Source organism: Amblyomma maculatum, unplaced genomic scaffold, assembly GCF_055883805.1.
Source record: "Amblyomma maculatum isolate TAMU_Amacu unplaced genomic scaffold, ASM5588380v1 scaffold_27, whole genome shotgun sequence".
In the NCBI taxonomy this organism is placed as follows: domain Eukaryota; kingdom Metazoa; phylum Arthropoda; class Arachnida; order Ixodida; family Ixodidae; genus Amblyomma; species Amblyomma maculatum.
The window spans coordinates 289,626-314,588 of record NW_028146752.1 but is presented as its reverse complement, the minus strand read 5'-3'; the positions used below and the strand labels follow the sequence as shown (position 1 = coordinate 314,588).

The 24,963-nt window shown below is 45.1% G+C and overlaps 1 protein-coding gene and 1 long non-coding RNA gene across 3 annotated transcripts in view; both read left to right on the top strand.

Annotated features, from left to right (window-relative positions):
• Positions 1-279: 279 nt before the first annotated feature.
• On the top strand, positions 280-7,592 carry LOC146170920 (uncharacterized). Of its 2 annotated transcripts, none has more exons than XR_014703063.1 (3): positions 280-704; positions 2,070-2,195; positions 2,647-4,707. It is a non-coding gene; the product is annotated as an uncharacterized LOC146170920 (long non-coding RNA). The 2 variants fall into 2 exon arrangements; XR_014703062.1 differs by lacking the exon at positions 2,647-4,707 and adding an exon at positions 6,734-7,592 and having other exon boundaries at positions 301-704.
• Positions 7,593-15,464: 7,872 nt separating this feature from the next.
• thoc7 (THO complex subunit 7) overlaps positions 15,465-24,963 on the top strand; it is a 35,070-nt gene continuing 25,571 nt past the window's right edge. Inside the window, exons 1-3 of the mRNA XM_084586684.1 lie at positions 15,465-15,706; positions 15,819-15,942; positions 21,438-21,565. Of these exons, the coding sequence (XP_084442810.1) occupies positions 15,688-15,706; positions 15,819-15,942; positions 21,438-21,565 (271 nt within the window). The 5' untranslated portion in view covers positions 15,465-15,687. The remainder of the gene's footprint in view (positions 15,707-15,818; positions 15,943-21,437; positions 21,566-24,963) is intronic.

Here is a 24,963-nt window from a genome sequence, read left to right as displayed (position 1 = left end):
GTACGTGCGCACGATGCCTGGCCACTCTGCTACCAGTCTGCTGCTGACCCAGACGGGCCACTGACGTCCGACGGACAACCGAACTCGGCCGCAACTCGGCGGCCGATTTCGGACGTCCGCCGGAATTCCGGCGTACGTACGAAAGCGGATGGTCGAATCCGTTCGCCCAGCGGACAGCCGCCGTACGTCCGCCACTGGATTTGTTTTTACACAGCTATGATATAGTTTGTAGTCGTCGTGCTCGTCTGAACTGCGTATAAATCAGTAATGCCGTCAAGTCTGCATTATATGATGCCAGAGCGAATCGATGCGATAAAAAGCGTTTCCATTAAACAGTTTTTTTTTTATTTTCCGCATGTTTCATTGTTGAATTCTTCCATCAAAAATTTTTGATTAAAAGTGAAATGACCATTAAACATGTTTCTATCATGATGCTTCGGTGAAATTTTAATCAGTGGCTGAATAGACGCAGCAAGCAGCAAGCTCAAAAAGAACGAAACCGAACCTATCCTCAAAAAAAATCTGAAATGAGCCAATCCAATCCACCTGACAAGTTGAAGTTTAGTCATGGAAGATGGCTTCACGTTTGCGTGTTCTGCATTTTCTGCGCAGTTACAAATACCTACGGCTGTAATGCACTGCTAGCATTGTTTTTGCTGTGGCTTGGTGCGACTGGCACACTTTGTTCACCCGCCGATTCCAAAGTAAGTATTTCACCGAACTTTTGTTTCTTTAGTGGAACTTTTCGATGCACCGATAGTGGTGAGCTTTTGGGTAAGGAAACAGCTCTGTACAGCAGCCGAACGGTCGAGTGTTTTAGGCGAGTCTGACAGGATGGCTCCGCGCCGACTAACTAAAGTGCAGCCTCAAGTCTGAGGGCCATCTTTTCGGCATTACTGGACGCTGCGCCAGTAAGCCGCGCAACTTCTCTGTCTCTGATTGCCTGCCCGAGCTTTAAAGGAGTTAATTTGTTAACCATGCGCAACGTGCTGAGTTGTAAAAACTATACGAGAAAACTTTTGCACTCCTCGAGCCTATCGTGCGACATGCCTACACTTGTGAAAACGTCGCGAGTTTTTTTTTTTTTTTTTTTTTTTTTTTTTTAATGGACAGCCGCTGATCTTTCTCTCTCGAGCTTTACGGCAACTACAGTTTCTAGAAGGAACGGCTGTAGCTACTAAATAACTAAAGGTTTAGTACTCTCTTTCAGCTTTGACAAACCAGGACAGCACCTTGCGCATGTTGGTTATGCATGTGGGACCGAACCGCGCAGAACAACCGGACAAGGAGATGAGAGAAAAAAAAAAAGTCAGCACTTGTCTTTTTCTTGACCCGTTGTTCTGCGCTGTTCTGGCACGAATTTGACATACCGCCGCCGCGATACAGTTGGGCTGTGAGCTCTGGTGCCTGCAACGCCTTCTTTTATGCAAAACAGGCATACTGGGAGGCCATGCAAGCCGCGGGCTCAAAAAAAAAAAAAAGAGTTGAGCAAAAGTGAGATGAAAACAAAATTGTTGTTGCTTTGTCCTTACAGATATTCAAAGGCTCCTCAGAACTTCACTGCATTATTGACAGCGAGATAATGCCAAAGCTACACTAGAGCCATGCAGTACCTTATAGTGCATGATACTGAGCTTATGTCTCGCACTGAAAGCTCTTACCATGTTCTTAGATTATCATATTAAAGTAGCTTTAAACCCATGCTTGTTAATACAGTGATAGCCATAAATTGAATCTAGGGCATCATGCTCACATACAAGGCTTCTGATAACCGCTGGTCACATGATGTGGGCTATAGCAGAAACCTGTGCCTGGTCATCTTACAAGCATTTGTGCAATTGATGCTTTTAATGTGTTGTAAAAGTTTTTGTGTTCTGTTTCTGTATGGGAATGCTTTCCTTATTGAAGGCTAACATTTGGCTTGCTACAGCAAAACCTCTACCTAGTCATCCTAAAAACAGCACCGCAGTTGGTGCTTTTAGTGTGTTGTAAAAGTATTTGTGTTCTGCTTCTGTATGGCAATGCTTTTCTCATTGAAGACTAGCATGAGGCTTCCAAAAATTTTTCAGATGCCATTTGCTGTAGCCGATTTCGTAGGCCAACAGGAAGCAGCACTTTGAACATGGAAAACTGTCATCCACGGGGGAAAAACAGCAACATCCCTTTGCATTCTCATTTCTTTGGTATGGCTAAATGTGAGTATTGTATCATTATCTATATTATTAATATTGAATCATGATTGTCAGTGTTGAAGTTGTTTGAGCGTGATGATTTTAAACACACAGGACATCCCTTCGACATTAAGGTTTTAGCTTGTTTACATGTAGGATGTAGAACTGGTTTCAACAAACTTTATGCAGCAAATTCTTTTTACATTGTCCACCATGTTACTTTTTGTCATTGGACCCAGTCGTCCACTCTTAGCTTGAATGGGAATGTGTGGCATGCAGTTTGCAAAATAGCAATGCATCCGTCACAGCCATGCATCAAGGCTAAGTGGCTTGTGCGTAGAGGGACCAGCCGCTCCAGCTTCACATCATCTGCCTCTTTGCTCCGGTATGCAGACGTGCATTGAGGCAAAGTGGTTTATGTGTAGAGAAACCAGGAGCTTCTTTGTCACATCTGGCTGTTTGTTACGGTGTGCAGATGCGCATCGAGGCAAAATGGCTGATGTGTAGAGGGACCAGGAGCTGCTGCTTAACGTCCTTCGCCTCTTTACTACAGTGCACAGCCGTGCATTGATGCTAAGTGGCTTGTGCATGGAGGGCCCAGGAGCTGCAGCTTCACGTCTGCCTCTTCGCTCAGGTACGCAGGTGCGTATTGAGGCAAAATGGCTTATGCATAGAGGGACCAGGAGCAGCTGTGTGGCGTAGTGTGTATATTTGCTATGGTGCGTATCGAAGTACAATGGGGGGCTCATGTGTAAAGGTACCATGAGCTGCAGCGTCATGTCGTCTGCCTCTTTACTATGGTGCGCAGGCATGCATCAAGGCAAAGTGGCTTATGCATAGAAGGACCAGGAGCTGTTGCTTCACATCTGCTATGATGCGCAGCTGCATATTGTGTGTGGTGGTGGAAAACATTTCCATCAGATACAAATACAGGAGGTTACTCACTAGCTGACCCTGAGGGGGCCTGTCCTGACAAAAACAAGGGGTCCCTAGTTTGGGACCCCAGTGGTGGTAGAGGGACTATAGGCTGGTACTTCACGCTGTCTGCCTCTTCGCTACGGTGTGCAGCTGCGATGCATCTCAAAAAGTGCATGCCACGCACTCGCATGTTCAGCCTGAGTGGACGACTGTGTACCTGTTATAGCTTTGTTATTCATAGAATAAACCTAGGCCAAGTTGGATAAATTATAGCTCACCTCATATGTGGTCAGCAAAGAAAAGCCACTCCAGAAAATCTGATGCATTTACTGTCGTAGGATTCTTATTCATATACATGCTACTGACAAGTCAGATTCTTCACCCTCAGAAATGCCAGAAAAATAACCAAGGGTGCGTCTGCAATAGTCTAGCTTGCTCTTTCTCTGCAGACTTGAGTGAGATGTGTGCTCCATTGCTGTGGGTGGGACAGGTGTGAATCTTTGATTTTAAGCTTGCAACAAGTATGTTATTGTAGTTTAAAGGCAAAACGGTACTAATAATTGTAGCCCCCCGTGGCCTTTATCCCCTTTTAATAGTGTTGCTAGACACTGAATTATTAGTTTACTCTGCACTGTTTCTGTCTAGTTAATGTGCGGAGATGTACATATATTTATATGACTTGGAGTTGTCGACTTTGCACTTAGAAACATTGTAGCGTTATCTGATGTGTTGCTTTCATTTCTTTAATGATTTCTGTAAGGGATCGGTGGGTATGCTAGGCACCATTATTAGTCTGCTCTTTTTGGGTCACCTGTTCAATGCCCAGCTGCGGCCGTCTCCCACTTGCCCTCGGACAGGAGGCGGAGAGACGCGCACAGAGAGGCAGCTACAGCAGCTACAGTGCTTAACGGAAACATAGGCAGAGAGGGAAAGAAGTCCCCTCTTCCGAGGACTTTGCTGTCGCACTCGAAGACGCGGGGACAGGCAGTTTGTTCTCGTTGCTGTGTCATGTAGGGGGCTCATTTTTATTTAAGGAGCTTTACGAACAGTATACAACTAAGGGGTCCTTAGTACTAAGCGTACTAAGGGGTCCTTAGTACGCTGACTGGACCCATCACCCGGAGGCAGCACAGCTTTGAAACGAGCACCTCTTTTTGAAGAACTGCTTATCGTTCAAAGAAAAAACACTGTCAGGTTGAAGGGTGTAAGGCCCTCTTCCTTGTTGGGGAGCCCATAAAAGTGACAATTATTCAGTGCAGGCGAGCTGAGTGGGGTCTCGCTGAGGATTCCAACCCTGGATGTCAACAATGGTGGGAGATGGCGGCGTTGAAAAAGGGCAAGTGTGTAACAGTGACGGTATGATGAGGAGCGGGAGGATGTGGGTTGGCTCTTCTGATGTGTTCCGCAATGGTGCTGACTCGGACGCCAATAATTGCAATAATTGCCCTGTAAAAGGAGCCGCCAAGGATGCAAGCTTTGGGCAATGGTTGCGCACGTGGGACACCGTTTTGATGGGTTCTAATTTTTTTTCTTTTCTTTTCCTAGGGGAGAGAGTTGGCATGTGACCTAGTGAGCCAATCATTTCGAGGTCCATTCTCTAAATTCCGTTTGTTGTGAAACGAATTTGTTGTCCCTTTTGCATTGCTTGTATTAGGGAGAGGGTGAAGAACTTATGGAAGTGGAAAGACATGCCAAAATGTTTGTTAGCCAGTCATGTGTGAGTTCGTTGTCATTGGGGATGAGAAATGTGGGCGGAGTCCCGAAGTTAATGAAACGGCCCCGCGGCCTGGAGAACTCGTTCTGAGCTAGATTTTGATCTCTTTCCTCTTCAGCATAGATCATGGTCATTGTTTCACCTGTTGTAAATATGTACATTCATGTATAAAATTTTCAGTTCACCTTCCTCTCTGTGTGCAAGTTGTTGTTGCCAGATGCAGTAAATTCACTATTTTCATTTCTATATAACATGCCTTTCTGAAGATGGTGAGCTCTTTTGTCCAATCCTGTAAGAAAGCAGCAAAGCGCTCCCAAATCTTCCACAAAACTGTGTGATATCTTTAATACTAACTGCGGCTTGGTGTCACTCAAAACATGTAGTTGAGGTAAATTTCTTCCCCCCCCCCCCTCTTTTTGTTCGTTCAAGTGAGGACCAGCGGACACTAACTCTTGCTTTTGTAATGCCCTAGGCCCCGCCTTAAGGCAGTACTCCAATGTCAATACCATTTTTATAGCTATAGCTGTCCAACAGCACTAATGTCTTTTATACACTTCTTTTACTAATCTCTTACCCAAGTGGTGGCTTATACTGCGGGGGCGAAATTCTCTGGACAGTATGTCTAGATTTTGGACTAGAATCGCGATGTAAACGAATTGTGACCTTATTTCTCTTGCACACATGAAAGAACTAACGTTCAACTTTCACATCGACAAGTATGGTCCGAGTTTCCTGGTCGATGTAAAAGTTATGTGCTTTGATTGCAGTTTGTGTAGTCCACACACTTGTCCCCGATATTACATAGGGGCAAATTAGGCGCCTTTACAGGGGCAGTTTCTTTGGCGCCCACTACCTTCCCCATAAAAAGCTAGTGTTTCTTGTGAACAGCTGGCTGCATTTATAAATACCATTATTTTTTTGTAATTTGTTGTGCGTAGTTGAGAAATCCATGACATACATGCACAGCTGGTTGCCAGAATTATGCAACCATATTTCAGTAACTAACATCCATGCTGCATGCTGCCGGTAATACATCAGGAGCTTGTGGTTGTCAGTTTTTTGTGTTTTGTGTAACTATAAGCCTTGCTATTGTAATGTCACATATAGCGCTGTGGGTAAACAAATAACTTTACTTTTAACTCTTGTAGAAGCATGAACACTGCGCAATCACTGCGGCGGGCTATGCTTCCACATTGGGCTTTAGCCACATGTCAAATGTCTATCTTTATTCTGCTGCAGCAGCTTGCATGTTATCAGATAAGTTACTTCGTCGCAGCTGCTCTAAGGAGACGCTTTCTAGACGCTTGTAGCCTAGATGTTGATGTCGATATACCCCTGACACGCCCAGGGAATGTCTTCGGTAGAGAGTACATGGAAACCAGCGAAATGTGCAGTTTACAGAACAAAAAGGTAACAATTTTAAATGATGTTATTATTGATCACTTCTTTTCAGAGCAGGAACAATGACTTTAGAAATCTGCCTGTTAAACCGCTCAAAATGCAGGTGTCTGCCGCCAATGCGTACCTGTGTAATACTGCAATGCTCTGGCTGTGCTTTATGTTCATATACAGCATCCTTTATGCTTAGTTTCTCTGCATGGGCACTCCATGTCTGGGCATTACTGAGGGCGCATAGCAGCAAGCATAACATGCCATGGTCAGAGTGGTATGTTCAAAGAGACAACGTAAAAACATTAAAATACTGAATGCCAGGTTCTGGTCAAACTACGTTTGTATCTTTTGTTATTCTGCATGGGTTTTGCTGCAGTTATATGACCTTTCTATATAGTATGTGACAGTTCTGAATGGAGATGCATGCGTACAGTGCCATCTGGAAAAAGCAATTGAGAGAAACTGGCAGTTGCCCTTGGAGATGTGTAATCAAAGTTCAGCACAGATAACTTGAATTTCATTTTCCCTTCTATTGCAGGAGGAGCCCAACCTGCTCTTTCCATCTTAGGCCTGAAAGACCAGCAACAGCTGATCGAGCAAATGCACAGGATAGTAACTGCTCCTGGAATCCCGGCCTGCGGAGGCCGCCCACAGAGAACTCGATCATCTCCTCGCTAATTCCGAATGTTAGGTTTCAATAAACACCTTTTCCTCCGCCACCTCCCCAAGGGAAGAGCTGTCACGGCCAAGGATAATTAAAAAAAATTATTCAAGTAGATTCTTAATACTCCAGTTGGCCTGCATTTTACCATGCCATTCCTTAACATCGATATTTTTTTAGTGTAGACTATTTATGCATGCAGTTTTTGCAATAAAGCAAAAAAAAATGCCTTTTTTACAACCTCGCATGCTGGTATGCCTATGCTCTTAGCATGTTTTCAGGAATGGTGCATTTGTGTAAAGCTCAGCTAGCATATGTGCCTCTTTGATGGAAGTTTTAATTGCACACTACTGTTCGGTGCTTTGTGTGTGAAAGTAAAGCAGACAACAGGAAACTTGAACCTGTTGCATATTCTATTGTCTGCTTTACTCTCACGACAAAGGCATTGAGCACTAGTATGTGACTGAAATTTCCATAGCACATGCTTGCTGAGCTTTACACGAATGTTATTGGCAAGTTTTTACACCAATAGCGGGCCCTGCAAGCATGTTCCGGGAAAAGTCCGAATGTCCGCCTCCGGCTGCCCGTCGGACGTCCGTGGGACGCGATCCGGATCCACGAACGATAGTCCGACGGACGTCCGCTGTACGTATATCGAACGTAACCGGACTTCCGTCGGATGTCCGAAGGTCCGAAAACGGACGTCCGTCGGTCGACCGTCGGACGTCTATGGCCGTCTGGGGACAGTTGAGTTGGCTCTGTAATAAAGCGGGCTCTGCAGGACTCAGAAAAATACCCGTCCCGTACAAATAAATGTGCCGTAACGATTTACAGTGCGCGATAACTCGTCCCGCATGAGCTGTAGCAGACGCCAGCGAAATAAGAGCGCTTTCACCCTAGTGCAACGGCGAAAACCCGAATAATGTCGAATGAAACGCCTTCTATCATGGGTGGAGGTCCACATACGTCGGCATAGGGAAAAAAATCACTACTTTTACTGAATAGGCGCACAAAAACATCGGTACTATGTCGCACTATTGCAAGAAAGCATTGAAAAGTCGACTAGTAGATGTTGCAGTGGCGCTATCTGGCGCCGTCAATGAAAATCGGTGTGTCCGAGCGTCGTCGTTCGCGCCACTAGAAAGTACAGGGTGTTGCACAATTAGACCCGCGCTGTAGAATGCTTCTCCCAGCTAAACCGCGGAATCCTTGCAGTTCAGATTTCGCACAGAAATCACATTTTGTCGCTAGTATTTGTTAATACTAAATTTGTTTGTGGTACTTGCCTGATTCGATCAGAAGAAGTAAAATATTCCCATCGCCTGCGGCGGCGGCGACGCCAGACGAACCGCTGCCCCAGTGATGGGACTGGTGGCGCCACCTCATGCTGCTTACAACAACTCAAACCTTCTGCTAGAAACGCTCGCCCCCTCTTTTCCTGCTACAGAGTTGTTGTTAGCAGCATGAGGTGGCGCCACCAGTCCCATCGCTGGGGCAGCGGTTCGTCTGGCGTCGCCGCCGCCGCAGGCGATGGGAATATTTTACTTCTTCTGATCGAATCAGGCAAGTACCACAAACAAATTTAGTATTAAAAAATACTAGCGACAAAATGCGATTTCTGTGCGAAATCTGAACTGCAAGGATTCCGCGGTTTAGCTGGGAGAAGCATTCTACAGCGCGGGTCTAATTGTGCAACACCCTGTATTCTAGTTCACTATAGTGAAAATAGCCACTGCCTAAATTAGGCCCAAAATATTATGTCCGAGGCTAGCAGATATTATATGAGGAACGCCTGAGGAAATTGGACAGTAACAGATGGGCAGCTAAAGTATTTAGATATCTATACTTAAAATGCGTTGACTCACAATGGAGGAAAAGAAACTAGTTAGTAAGTATGCTAGTCACAAAGACGGAGAAGTAAAGAGCGTTAAGCAACAGGTCATAGAGATGCAACAGGTGAAAAACACAGAAGGTAAAAATTGGATAAAATCGTTGGAAAAGAAACAGAGTGTGGAAAGTGGAAAAGGCAGATCAGGAAGGATCTTTCTTTGATAACTCAAGAGGCAGTGCCCTACTTTTTGAAGCTAGATCAGGGTGCCTTAGAACGCGTCGCAGTTACAAAAGGAAATTTAACAATGAAGATGACGCATGTGCTGTATGTGATAACTCCAGTGAAACAATTGACCATAGTATTAATATTATACTCGAATGTAATGGTATCCATCCGGAAGTTGATGCAGGCGCAGTCACTGTTCCTAAAGCTCTCCAGGGCACGGCGCTCTGGGGTTTAGAGATACGAAGTGTCTAAAGGTACGTCCGACGTATCCATTCGATTCTCGTAAAGATACGGCGGACGTCGATATACAGGCTCATGGCTATATGCACGTCGAACGCGGCCACATTCCGCTTGCTACGCGTGAATGGATCTCATCCTCTATGACTCTCGATGAGGTGCTACGAAGAGTGCATCCGTTCTAACATAGATCACGGTCTTCACTTAGGGTTGTGTACGGCAAACATCGCTGTCAAGCACATAGCCGCAGGCGATATGCTACGTACTGCACCAGCTCCATTAGCTGGCATCGAGATACGCACATTCACGAGCAGCTTTCGCTTCGCACTAAACTATCACCTCGATCTGCCCGTAATGCGAGCGAGCTATTCCTAGCATTTACGCTGTCTTAGGTCCTGCATCGACCTCCGAAGATCTAGCGCCGGCACAACACACACACACCTCGCCGTGCAGCTGAACATTCGGCAGTCCAAAGTATGTATGTGAAATGGCATTGTGCTCGTTCCTCACATGCAGACCGAGGAAACAGGATGTTTTTAGCTAAATTCTTCGTTCAAATTCTACCTCAGAGCCGTGGCAGAAGACATATGCCGAATGTACTAGAGGCCTGCACATCGACTCGTCGAGGCGAAGACCTACTGCACCGCACCGCAAGAGTGCACAACCGGAAAGCCGGAAGCGTGAATGATCCGAATTCCATGTGAACAGCAATGTTCTTTGGTATATAGGGGAAGACTAGACTAAAGTGCTTAGGCTGCATCTTTTTCTTGTCGTTGAAGTTTGCGTACATGTAGTTTAAACCCCCGCATGCTCGAGGTTAGCGTGACCCGACTGAACGGCCGCGCAGCTTTGAAACGATCGGGATGGATATGCATGCATCGCCGGACTTAGGTACGCGGTAGAAAATGTGCGCTGCACATTTCGTTGAAGAAGCTGACTCTTGGAATTTTGCAGAGTGTGCCATGCAAGTGATCGTTGCTACAACCACGCATCCATGTTCCCACGGCTGGCCTACCCCGAGGCGCATAAATGTTCAACCGTGGACGTATCAATGATCGAAGAGAGGACAGATTTTCACAATATTGGGCGTGAAATCGATAGCTACCAGTGCTCAGTGTTCGAGAAATTCTGCCTTGATCATGCGCAATTCAGTGTTTCAGGTGTGGTCAGTAGCTATATAAGTTTGAACAGTTCGCCTTTCAAGTCAGCGGCGCCAGCGATGGATCGGCGGAGCGATTTTCCACGCTACACCGCTGTCTTGCTAGAAAGTCTATCTAGGCGGCGTTTGACATTTACCTGCTTTTTGTTGGCCCCGTAATTGAAAGCAACGCCTTCAGAAACGCGTTAAATGTTCAAAAATGTATTCTCTTCAACAGTTTCACTCCAGGCTGTCAAAGCAGGCGGACGTTGATAAAACAGTTGAGCACTCCAGTCTTTAGAAATCTGTACAATCACCTTCAGTTTGTAAAATTATTGGAATAGGTCACTTTCCGATCGCTACGACATAGACCCTCATGACAGCGCTGTCACGTGAATAAGGACCACACCAGGCCGAGAGCTTGTCTCATATAACATAGCTAACCAAGGTATACCTTACAGCATTGTGTTGATTTTTATGGTGTCTAAGCGACTAATGCTGCCATGCACCAAGAACAAGGTTTAATGTATTTATTTTGTGTGTAATGACAAATGTTCTTTGGGATGTAGCTTGTTTAGGAACATTTTAGGAAACCAAAAATGCAGGAAATTTGCACGTCTCTCCTAGCATCATGCTGGGATGGAAAGCGATCTGTTGCAAATTGTACAAAATGTTTCCTCTTTTCTCGACTCTGGCGCACGTGTAAGATATGCTTTATTGTTAGTTCATCTCCACACTCCTTGCATATTGGTTTGTCCTCTTTCATAAGTATGAAGCTGTGTGTGAGGTTTGGGTATGTGTTTTGTGAAGATGACCTAAAATGTCCTCCATATTGTGTTTTTGATTACTGCATGATTTCCATTCCTTAATGACAGGTTTGACAAGTATAGTTTGTAGTTTATTTCAATGTTTCAAAAATCCTGCCATTTCACTCTCACTTTTCTTTGTACAAGCTTCTTGGTATCTTCATGCAGCATATTCACCCTCTGTAATTTAGCATTGCGTCAAGGTAACCTGGTTATTTCTTTTCATCACCTTTCAAGACTACTGTCCCGATTTCATAAAGTTTCTGACGACAGGAACTCCTTGGAAGTCATAGAAATAAATGAGATCCACAATCATGAGCTATCTAGGGTATGCATATACATGTCCATCGCTCAGTGGAATGGCGTCAGTATGCTGTTAGAACAGGTCTTGAGATAACAACAACCATTGTCTGAGGTGGTCCTTTAATGGGCATTGAAATGCTATGTAACTACAGGTACTGATAGAACTCTTGACCATGTTATGTGATGATGCGATCCTTGCATGAATATAGGTATACATTTCAGAATCTGCAGTGCACCACTTGACCATTTGCCACCAGTTTGTGTGAAAATGTATTTTTCATGCATGTTAACCAGTATTTAACAGATGACCCCTGTGCACAAGCCAAAAGTGCCACGAGCCAAATGTCACGAGGCCACACGACATGGCAGGAGCTGTTAAGCCAAGCTTAAAAAGTTATATTTGAAATATTTCAGCTTCAACGTTTCAGCTCCAATTAAGAAAGGTTGAGGCTTACAGAAGTCTATGCCAGGCTGTCTATCACCTAACAGGGCAGCCTACGACCGTATGCTAATGAGTATATCTGAGATAACAGAGACATGAATTAAGGAATTAGTAATAATGTTTGTAGCAAAGGGCATGTAAATTAACGAGAATCCACAGTGGGATCTGCAGACAAGAACCATTAACGCTGGCACACCATACCCTTACAGGTGGAGATTAGGAGTCTCCCTAATTTTTTGTCTGCTCCTTCCTTTCTTCCTTCGTTCTTCCAGATGAGGAAGATGTGAAAATGATAGCATCCAAAATGCCAGAGACCATCGTTAACAAGGATGCTGATCCCAACAGCGTAAAAAGGAATTTCAGAAAAGATGGATGACTAGTAATGCTGGCAACAGTTGAAACTAAGTGGAAAGGCATGAAATTGAAATGCAACATATGCAGAGATATGTTGCGAGACGACCAGTCTGTGGTGTGCGACATCTGTCTCCGTTAGTTTCATCAAGTGATTGGCCAAAGCAGATGGGGCTTGTGGTTTTGTGATAAGTGCAGTGTGGTAGCATAGATACAACCTTGCCCATTAATAATTCGAGTGAAGTAAGTGCATTGTTTTGTTTTGTTCATGGTTTCCATGAAAACATTATGAGAAATTTTTTCCTAGAGAATGTTTGCTGAAATGTGAATATAATGTGCAATAAAACTAGTGTTTTCTTGCTGTTTACTTTTCCTTGTATACATTAGTTCTGTGAAGAAAACCACAGGCTAGAAAGAAATGTAATGGCATAAATTTTGATACTTGGCCCCGTTGTGCTGGCTCAGTAGTTAGAGTGCTTGGCTGCTGAACCCAAAGATGCAGATTTGGTTCCAGCCACAGCAGGGGCATTTCAATAGAGGCGAAACAATAGGCCGTCATGCACCGTGAGGTGTCAGTGCATGTAAAAGGACCCCGGATGGTCGAAATTATACCGGAGCCCTCAACTATTGTGTTCCTCATAGCCGTAGTTATTTTGGGATGCTAAACCAGATATATATCACATCATACTCTGAGTAAGATGCTATTCATGGTCAGTTAATCATACACTAAATGATCAATTTTTTTCTGCATGGTACAGCAGCTGTTGTACAATTTTACTTTAGCCTTCATGAAGAATATCACACTGGCTCCACATGGCCTTCTGTTGACCCTTGATATGCGTCACAATCACACACCCGAGTATGTATTTGTCTAAAGGCACCTATGCATGCAAGGAGGGGACCGTTACTTTCCACTTGTCAGAACTGAAATGCATGATCCACATCATTTCTGTAATTCAACTACTTGCTATCTGAACTGTCCAGCATTGATGCAAGTTTCAAAGAACTGCAATTAGCAAATTAATCTAAGCAGCAAACCATGCCAAGAACTGCTTCGGTTTCATCTTTAGCAACTGTTTGGGAACTAAAATTAGCCAAATGTTGCAAAACATAGATGAGAGGTTACAAAATCTAAAAAACAATGCAGCCTACCTGTGGCATGTAGGGTTTCACATCCTAAAGGGACATATGTAGCTATGAAGAATACCGTAGTGGAGAGCTCCAGACTAATTTGACTGCCCGGGCTTTGTACTTTGCATTGACATCTTGCAGAAAACAGAAGCATTTGCTAAAATGGCGAGAATTGGGCCTAGTTGGTTATTCATGTTGGTTTCACCGCGCTAACACATTGAACGACAGAAAAGACCAGTCGCGCTCCGTGGTGTTTGTCTTTTCTGTCGTTCAATGTGTTAGCGCGGTGAAATCAACAAGAAGCATTTGCATTTCACCTGCACCAAAGTGCGACTGCCATCACTGGTATTAAACATCACGACCTTGGGGCAAGTAGCGGAACGTGCCACTAAGATGTCGCAGCGTCTACGTGCATGCTATACACGTCAACCTTTCTAGCATTAAAGCTGTCACATGCATGGCAGATATTCATGTTCAGCTTTGGACTGACAAGTTTAAAAGTATACTATTTGTGTTTGTCTAGCATGAAAAACAAAGGAAACTAAGGAAAAACGAAAAAAAAAAATGAACATAATATGTTGAAAAAGCACTAGTCATTAACACATAAAGCATATTCGTTCCTTTATTAATGATAAAGTGGCCTTCAACAATAGTACAAAGCCTGAACATTTAGAAAGGTGCTGTGCCAGGCAGCTATTTTACAGAAACCTGAACCATTTTACCTGTAGTAATGCGCATCCCGGCGGTGTGGGCTGGGACTTATTTTTCGGTCCACTCCAACATGCGAAAACTGCATCATGTGCATTCCCATTTTCCGAGTTTTGAGCTCTGTAGTACAGGCTAACAAATTGTCGATGACTTATTTTCGTCTGATTGTTGCACAGCGCGTGTAAATAAATTACCACTGCACCTAATAAACACTGACATGCACGTGCAACATCGCCGATCATAAACGGACACACTGATGTCCGTCCGGACATCGGCGCACTCATCACAGCACTCTTCGTAGTCTCACACAGCACTCTAGTAGGACGTAATCCGCAATCACAGCATCTCACGGTAAGCACAAACCACACCTCCAGTTGTACAACAAACACGAATGACGCGATGCTTGGGCTAGAGACACGCCGGCGGTGCCCAGCTTTTTCAGCGCCGCTTGTACTACGTAGAGCTTGACCTCAATGCGAGCAGAAAGCGATGCGTTACGTGACGCATCTCATCACAGATGGAAGTGAGGAAACTTTGAAGAATCAAAACTACATAATTACATAACGACCGTCGAAGACGTTAATCCACATAATAACGAGGACCAAATGAGCGGGCGTGCGGGCCGCGGGCTGGCCGTCAACACCGCGATTACATGCGCTTGCGCTCTGGTCGTGCTTGCCACCCTGCCGCGGTCCAACTCACGTAAACCTATCATCATGCCATCACGTAGTATATCACCCATTCTAGGCACTATTCTTGCCACTGTACTATTTGTAATTTCACATTTCACGCATGCACCATGTAGTACATACTTCTTGCACCTCGCACGTACACCTCATACCAACTTCGATTTGGCTACATATGGCTACCATGTTGTTGCTACAACTACAACCACATCTGGGGTATCTGGGGGTCTCGGATCCATCCGGCTTTCCCGACGGATCCCAAGGCCCACATGGGAGAAAAATGCGTTGGGTCCGTCGGAAGATCCCTACCGATCGGGTCCGTCCGCCGTACCTCTGAAAAATATTTCCCGGATCCGTCGGACGGATCCCGAAGAAAAACGCACCGGGTCCGTCGGACGTACCTTTAAGACCATTGATCGGGTCCGTCGGACGTACCTTTAGCCACAGCCTTAGAGATATCACACACGGTCTATGTTCTTCTACCATGTATCACATGGATACCATGTGGCCGGGTGAATAAACCGGCGGTGGTAGCTAGCAAAAAACGACTGGTAAATCGGTGGCCAAAAGCAAAGAAGTGACATAATGTTAGTAATGTACAAACAAAAATTTAATAACTAGAATTATGGTATAGTTAACTAATCTAAAACAATGATAGCTACTGCTGCCACCCCGTTTCAAAGGGGACGCTTCTATATTCTATCCATCCATTCATCGTGGCATCCGATGGAATCAATGTGGAATCCAAGGCAATCCATTTCGCAATCTGTTTCGGAATCGATTGATGGCGTTGTTTTCGAAAGAGTATTGCCTTGTATATCGCCTTTAATTTCGCTGTTAGCTCTGCTCATATAGAAACAAAGCTGTTGAATACCTGATTAATATATCGCGTCCTGTTGGATTCGGGAATCATAGCACGGGAATCATAGCACCTGCGCTGGCGCAAAGCGTTAGAAAGCTCGGGGACCCTGCCATGGTTCCTGTGTCTGAAGGTAGGCGCCTGACCACCTTGAGTACAGCGTGTTTCAGTTTGAGTGTTGCTGCTCGGTAGTGCTTGTGTCGTAAGAGAGACTTGGCGTGACATGACTCCTTCGCGGTTTGCAGATGAGATTATCCGCAGGAAATTGTTGATTGATGGAGACGGTATGGGCGACGACAGAAGGCTCAACATGCTGCTCAAGGTGTTCCTCAAGTGGTGCATGACCGACGACGACACCGAGGAAGAGAAGTACGTGCAACTGACTGCTCAGATATAGGTTAGCAGTAGGAAATGGAACCGCTTATTACCTTGCAATCAGCTTTCAGGCGACTTTTCTTTTGCTGAGTAATCCCCGTAAACAGTTTCAAAGCAGTATATACTGTTCATGTTCGTTCGTATGTAAGCATGCAGGATCGGTACCACAAACTAGAAACTAAGGATGCAAAGATGAAACTTAGCCTCTCTGTGTGTGTGTGTGTGTGTGTGTGTGTGTGTGTGTGTGTGTGTGTGTGTGTGTGTGTGTGTGTGTGTGTGTGTGTGTGTGTGTGTGTGTGTGTGTGTGTGTGTGTGTGTGTGTGTGTGCGCGCGCGCGTGCGTGCGTGCGTGCGTGCGTGCGTGTGTGTGTGTGTGTGTGTGTGTGTGCGCGCGCGCGCGTGCGTGTGTGCGTGCGCGTGTGTGCGCACGTAGGTACATGTGTCTGTACCTGTATAATTTGACAACACCGACTGTTGGTAATTTTGTGGCACCCATTTGAAATGAGCTGTGCGGTGATTCTCGCGAAAATGATGAATTTCGCACAATGCTCAGAATTAACATTGGATGACTGGCCAACTTGAAGTCAGTTTTAGTGAAGTTTGTGTGGACTCTGCATAATCACTGAAGACCATTTACTAAGCATGTTGAAAATTTAAATGTAGTGAACTTAACTCAAAATGAACTATGTTGTTCATGTCCCATGGTGGTCACGACACGTGATATCATGTTAAATATTCAACATATTTTTATGGAAAACAGCCAAGTGAAAGTTTGCGCAGTAGCTGAAACTAGGCACCTTGCTAGAATGCAAAATATTCTTAATGTAAATTAGCAGAAGGTATCTCCATGATGAGACGATCAACCAAAACTGCGTGGGGCAAGCATTTCTAGGTAATGTTTATCAGTCATTGCTTGCAGCTCGCAGGGCCTTTGACATCGATTGGTGAGAGTTGATGACATATGGATACCTCATTACTACATCCCAGAGTCTAAACAGTAGTCAAAGCATTAGACAGGGCCTGGTGAAAATCTGCTTTTTCAGCTACGAAGGTGATGGCCATTATTACCTGAAATTTCCGACAAAATCTATTTTTGTCACCCTTCACGTCCTCTTCTGTCGGTTCCTGTTGACTGATGTCTTCCATAGGTTCCATCTCAGTAGCTATGCGCCGTCTATTACACTCGGCAGTCTGGCATCTGTTTGGCAAGCCATTCCTCTCTGTTCGGGTGTCTATGCTGCTCTCTTCCCTCTTTTTTTGCTCATTCTCTCTTTGTTGAGTTGCCAAGTGCCAGGCAGCCTCAGGATCAGAATAGTTAATCTTCTCTTGTCTATACCACCATTTAGCAGAGGCTAGACTCTCATTCTCTGCATCCATGTTAAATGTTGTGATACAGCCACCCATTTCATCTCTGCTTTTCATCGCAATGCTGCGTGAGCGACACGCGGTTCGGGTAATAGAGCAGCGAGGCGGTGGCGAAGCATGTGGCGAAGCATGTGGTGCACCTGTGGGACTATGGTTACTATGATATCGGCGCATGCACACTACTGCTCATCCGCGTGACGTCACACGCGGCTCCGACGGTAGAGTGGGCGTGTGGCGATGGCGAAGCACGCACCACACCTCCTGCTCCTCTCTGGTTTCCATGGTAACGGCGCATGTGTACAACTGGCCTCTCCTGGCCAACGCAAAATGCTTGACTGGCAGCCCAGTGTAGCTCTCACTACGAATTGGCAGTTAGGGTGCTTAGACTACTTAGGCGAAAACCTGAGTTCAAAAACTGGCTGCTGCAGTTGCTTTTTATGAGAGGCGAGTGCAAGCTGCCCATGTACTGCGTGATGTCAGTGCAGATTAAAGAACTTCAAATGCCGTAATTACCCAGAGCCCTTCACTACGGCACCCCTCATCATAGGTCGGCGCACTCATATTGCCTAATTCACACTCGCACCCGTGAGTGCAAGTGGGAGTGGCCGTGAGTGCAAGTATAAGTGGACATGAGTGTGAATGCAAGAGGGAGTGGCGATGAGTGCGAGTGAGTGGATGCAAGTGTGTGGATTAGAGTGCGAACAGCAATGAGTGTGAGTAAGGGGATGTGAGCATGAGCGGGCCCATGGGTGTGAGTGGAGGTAAGTGTCACTGGTTGTGAGTTTTAGTGAGGCCCTCCTCATGGTGCGGACCTATGCCCCTTATAGCCTGGGTTGTTTTGAGGCGTTGAACCCCGTAAACCGAACCAAACCAATAATTTTGTTTAGGGACACTGGAACCACGATGTAGGCAATTTTATGTTGATGACACCCACATAACACGATAACAGGCAAGAATTGCTTATTCATTATTAATATAAACAGCGCGAACACGAAGACAAAGGACAAGATACACGAAAGCCACAGAACAAGTGCTGACTCACAACTAAGCCTAAGCCCTTTACTCCAAGGCCCAGAAAAAACAAACACGAAGAAAACGAAACGGTCATGTGAAACAACCCCTGGGTTCACCTACTGCGTAAAAAAAATTACTTAAAAAAATCACTTAAAAAAATCACTTAAAAAAGACATCTCTTTGCTTGAAAGAGCAAGAGAAGTCTTGCTGACACACTTATTGTCCGTTGAAATAAAATATGCTTCCACTATCTCTCTCGTTATCTTCTCTTTGTGGCGATATAAAATCCTAACACTGTCAAACTTAGGAGTGCACTTCTTCTTCTCCTTCTTCATTATTTCACATGACTGGCAATGTGATACCAGAAACGTTTTGTCCTTTCCACTTTCCAAGTTGTTCCGGTGTTCCTGTAGTCTCTTATTAATACACCGTCCTGTTTGTCCTATATAACTGGCTCCACAAGAGAGTGGAAGCCTATACACAACACCTGTCTTGCATCCAACATATAGGTGTCTATGTTTCACCCCACATTCTTGCTTCTTCGCTTCTCTTTCCCTTTGAATAGCCGGGCAGATCCTCTTCATCTTAAGCGGGGCGGTCAATGCGACGTCAACATTATATCTCTTGCCTGCATTTTTGAGGCCATGCGAAATTCTGTGCACATACGGTACTACTGCAACCTTCCTCTTCCTCTCACCCATGCTGGGCAGGGATTTCAGTCTGTGCGTTCTTTTAAGGCTCTTCAGTACCCGGCAACTGGCCTCAATTATAACTGAATCCCGATAACCGGCCTTTGCAATTCTTGTCACTTGTCTTTCAAAACTCTTGCCCATGCCGTGGTAACAAGATTTCTTCAACGCATTTAATAAGCATGTGTTGATCATCCCATTCTTCACTAATTTGGAATGTCCCGAATTGGAGCTCAGCAACGGCTTCATCGATCTCGGGTTGTATTCCCAACAAACATGATGATCGGGATTCAGTTATAATTGAGGCCAGTTGCCGGGTACTGAAGAGCCTTAAAAGAACGCACAGACTGAAATCCCTGCCCAGCATGGGTGAGAGGAAGAGGAAAGTTGCAGTAGTACCGTATGTGCACAGAATTTCGCATGGCCTCAAAAATGTAGGCAAGAGATATAATGTTGACGTCACATTGACCACCCCGCTCAAGATGAAGAGGATCTGCCCGGCTATTCAAAGGGAAAGAGAAGCGAAGAAGCAAGAATGTGGGGTGAAACATAGGAACCCATATGCTGGATGCAAGACAGGTGTTGTGTACAGGCTTCACTCTCTTGTGGAGCCAGTTATATAGGACAAACAGGACGATGTATTAATAAGAGACTACAGGAACACCGGAACAACTTGGAAAGTGGAAAGGACAAAACGTTTCTGGTATCACATTGCCAGTCATGTGAAATAATGAAGAAAGAGAAGAAGTGCACTCCTAAATTTGACAGTGTTAGGATTTTATATTGCCACAAAGAGAAGATAACGAGAGAGGTAGTGGAAGCATATTTTATTTCAACGGACAATAAGTGTGTCAGCAAGACTTCTCTTGCTCTTTCAAGCAAAGAGGTGTCTTTTTTAAGTGATTTTTTAAAGTAACTTTTTTATGCAGTAGGTGAACCCAGGGGTTGTTTCATGTGACCGTTTCGTTTTCTTCGTGTTTGTTTTTTCTGGGCCTTGGAGTAAAGGGCTTAGGCTTAGTTGTGAGTCAGCGCTTGTACTGTAGCTTTCGTGTATCTTGTCCTTTGTCTTCGTGTTCGCGCTGTTTATATTAATAATGAATAAGTACCAACTCGCCCAAGAAAGTATCCTGGTAAGAATTGCTTGCCATCATTTTGGTTTTTTTAAAACAGCAGTTTCAGCTATAGAAGAAACAGGCTGGGGCGGGTACTACACTAAAGGCTGTTTCACACGATGCGACGCGCACGAAAAATTTCGGTCTAGTCGCAGTGTCGTTGCGGCGCAAATCGCAACAGCCCTTTCACATGCTTGTGGCACCAGCGATTTCTGTCGGTGCGGCACGAGCAGCAGCATCATCATATTTTACCAACAATAAAGATAGAACACGCATAAGATTAAATGTAGTATTTAATTTGTTTTTTATCAAAATATAAACCACTTTATGCAAAATAGACATTGTACGCAACTACGTACAACAGTCACATCGGGCTGAATTCCGTAGGCTGGCGACCGTCTCGTTCGCAACGATCGCTGCGACAGGAGTGGCATGCGACCAACATGTTGGAAGTCTGTCGCAGCCGCTCTGCGATGGGAGCGGCGGGCCCTTCTGTCGCTGTGCGGCTGAAATCGCACACTGCTGCGGCGAGAATCGCATCATGTGAAACGGCGGCATAACTTGCTTGCTGGTATCGTTGATAAAATGCAAGAAAGGACATAGGGGGAGTACTTTTCAAGTAATTAAGCAATAAGTGAATAAAAGAAACAAAAAGTTTTTTCCCAGCTCCCCACTGAAAATGGTTCTTGCATCACTGATTTTGTTGCCATATGTGTTCTGAGGGATGATTTTATGCTGAGTCAAGGGTGCCCACCTTTATTTTGTTTCTTTATTCTGAGGAATGTTCTTTGCTGTAACTGCCCTTCACACTGTGCTTGTTGACTTGTGTGATAGATGAGGAAAAATGGGAGAAGTGCAGCAAGAATGGCCTAAAAATAACCTTTGTATGATATTACTGTGCTGGCATTCGTTCACTAAACAGATCAAACTGGTGCATTTCTGTAAGAGTTTCCACTAAGCTTAGGCATAGCTATGGGTCAACTTTGTGATGAGTATTTGTTGGCTAATCTTGTTTATGCCAGATCACGACCAGTTAAAGTGAGTGACTGTTTTAGGAACACATGTTAGCAGAATGAGCAGCATCCCATTAAAAGCTGTCTGCCTTCAGACTGTCTCAGAATCCACTCGTTTGCAGCTTGTTTTAAAGGTTGATGCCCTACGTTTGTGTATGTCTCCTACATGACTGAGTCCATACTGTTCAAAAGTTTAGTGTGGTTGCTCTCTCTGCTTCTAAAGCACGCAAGCTGATTTGTATCCTTCTATTTTTGGTAGGCACACCTTGAATGTGTGTTCAAATTCCAACCTTGCAGCCGGATGGTGTACGAGCGCATGCTGATGACGCTGGCCCAGTGTGAGTTCTCCATTGCCAAGTCCCAGCATGTCTTGGCCATGAACGATGCAGAGATGAAAAACTATGAGCAGCTGTACAGTGAAATTGGTGAGCTAGTTCATTTTAAGTAATGAATAGAAATATTTTGCCTTCTGTTGTAGAATGAGCATGAGACAACTTGAGGGGCATTCAGTAAGTTCTGGGATAAATATGGATGCAAGAACTTTGGGACAAATGCACATTTATTATTTTTTTTCTAGTCCTTGTGGAGTTCAGATAAGTGAGCCTGTGCAAGACCATTGGGTAGCCGATGCAAGTTCGATGTGCTGTGCTTGTCTACATTGCAGCAAACGAGAGTTGCCACAATGTTGCGGTACACGCAGAGCGATAAAGTAGAAAATATCCATGGATCATCCACTGCCTGATATCGTGAGTCAAGACGGTTGGCAGTCTGGGTACAAGGTCAGCGACTGATCTCATAGGCTGATGACGGGCATGATGCTGTCGCAGCCACCAGAGACAGAGCTTGTGCGAGCACTAGGTGGGTGTTGGCAGGAGTGAGGAGGACAAATGCTAAAATATTGCCAACATTGGCAAGGGAGATAAGACAGGAGTTCAGAACATAGTCACAGTTGACTCGATCAGATGGCACACACAGCTATGGCTGTGGTGAATGCAACTCACAGGGCTGTTGTTATTCCCGAGGGAAAAACAGAGGTATCGGTGACGGCTCCATTTGCTGTTGCACAATGGCAGTCGGTACCAAATGTAATGCATATTATATGTGCACTCTAAGGGGTCAGTGCACTTTAACCCTTAGTGGCCCCAAAATATGCTTATCCATTACGGTCTCTCTGTTAGCCCATAGGCAGAGGCTGGACATTAAATCTTACATATTTTACTGTTTCCCCAATTTAGTGCTGAAACTACTGGAAGGCTGCTCATGAAAAGCAAAAGAAAAAACAAAGAGCAGATGTGAAATATATCTGCATAGGTAAATGCGGTCACCAAAGCAGAAAAACGGGCGACGCACTAGTGCAGGGCTATGAAGTGGACGGCATCCACAACCATGCAAGTAGGGTAGGAAGCACCTGCACCACAAAACCTGGAACTGACCAAGCAGCGGTGTGGTTGGAATGTAAAAATCCCTGTACAATACAGACCTGCATATAATATGAGGTGTAATTTCAGGAGAGCGAGAACGGGGAAAAAAGTTTTCATCCGCATATAATGTGAGCGAAGAAAGTTCAGCAAAAGTATTTATTTGCACTACATTTCGCTATTGCTGCACATGACATATGCACTGTGCGCTTTTGCATCCAATGCTACTCAGTGCAAGGTGTTGAATAGTACCACACACTTCCTGTGCTGGTTCGCTTCCCTTCTTGCACCAATATGCTTAACCAGAGAATTTCATGAGGAGTACATCTCACATTTGTCCCAGAAGTCTTGGAAGCCACATGGACCTCTTATTGTTGTAAACCAAGACAGCTTGGATGCGGAACGGCACTACACGAGCTGCCAGTTAGCATGCACCACTTTAGCTCTTGTTCGCGTCCTCTTGTTCGCGTCCTCTTGTTCGCGTCTAGCACTGCGCGCAGGCATGCAATGTGTGCGCCCCAGAAGTGTTTTCAGGTTCGGTGTTTTCGAGATTGTTGTCGTCGGGCATATTGTCTGCCGATAGTCCTTTGCTAGAGAAACCTTGCCATAGAAACCCGTCTTCAGCACCTTTAAATGTGTTTGTTAACCTGCATTTCTTAAAAACGCGACCTCAGAAATGCTAGTCAAGCATCCAAGATTCGGCTGTAGGACATGTCTAGCATGCCCGGGAGAGGACTGCTGCAAAATGCTGAGTGCTTCTTTCGTCATTGCTACATCACGCGAAGTGCGATCGACCTTCTTCTGGTCATGTGTGCATCGCAAGCCAACAGTCAACCAACAAGTGGAAGATGCCGGGCTAGTTGGTGCTGCATAACGAAATATAACGGCGCAGTGAATGGGACGAAGCACGGAAGGAAGAAGCATGGACATGGGCGCAGTGCCCGTGTTCGTGTTTCGTCCCGTTCTTTGCACTGTAATATTTCGTAGTCAACCAACGTCACTGCTAGATGACTCCTCCTCTAGCTGGAATCTAGGGAACAACGGCGCTGCATCGAGGCACCCTACTGGAAGCCTGATCCTGACGCTGAGAGGACTGAATAATAACAAGACCGAAACTGCAAATTTAGGCAGAAATTTTTTGTGATCCACATATAATACGAGGTGGAAATCTGATGTGATAAAATTGGGAAAAACTGTATTATACGGTTTTTGCAGTACTTAGTGGCTGTGTCAGCACCTCTGTCAAATCCAAGTGTCATTTGGCCCTGCCAAGGTTTTTGCAATATCAGTTCAGTTCAGTTCAGGCGTTCAGTCGTGTCCGACTCTTCGTGACTCTATGGACCATGTCACGCCACGCTTTCCGGTCTCTCACTATCTTCTTAACATCACATAGCTTCATCTGCAATGCCTCGAGAATGCCATCTAACCATCGCGTTCGCTGCCTACCCCTTCTCCGGCGACCCTCAACCTTTCCCAACATCAAATCTTTCTCCAGCGACTCCTCTCTTCTCATCAGATGACCAAAGTAGCTGAGCTTTAACTTTAGAATTTGACCCTCCAATGAGCAGTCAGGGTTTATGGTCGACAATATCGACTGATTTGATCTTCTGGCAGTCCAAGGAACTCTTAAGAGTCTTCGCCAGCACCACAATTCAAACGCGTCAATTCTTCGGCGGTCAGCCTTTTTCACAGTCCAACTCTCGCATACCAGAACTGAACTCCTCTTACCAGCGAAGTATATCTTACTCCTTGGGCACGATTCCTCCAGGCAGTTCTGCATAACTGAACAGACTATGTGAAGCATAACTTCATCAAAGCAACATGAAGCAGACTAGAACTCGCCATAGACAAGCATGGAACATCCAGTGAACTTAGCACTGAAAATGATGGCAGCCCCCAGAGTAGAGAAGCAACCAAGGAGCCGGTCCATCACAGCCACTGGTGCAGTTCTGAGGGCATGTGAGTGAGTCTGAGGAGGAGTTACTTATAAGCCAAGAGCTTAGAGCCGTTTCATGTCTGCTGCCCAAGGAGGTGACGTATTGCTGGCAGCAGGGTAATGATGAGAGGTATTGAAAAACATTTTTTAAGAATTCTTCCTTCTGTCCATTGAACAGGTGGTCATCTGGTGAGAGAAGGTGTATCTTGCTTCAGGCAACTTTCTCTTGATCAAGAGGAGGTGGCAAATCTGAGTCGACGTAGAGCTGGGCCTTCGTTTGTGTGAAGCATATATGGGGCTGTAAAGGCAGAAAGGCAATATTGGTAGTTGGTGCAGGTCCTAGTGCACAGTTTGATGCCATTCATTTTGCAGTAGGTCCATGGCAAGGGTAGGGCTGCAAAGTGCTAGTTGTGGGTGCATTTCAGGGCTGTCCTGGGTCACCAACTATGTGTTGCACAGATTTAGAAAG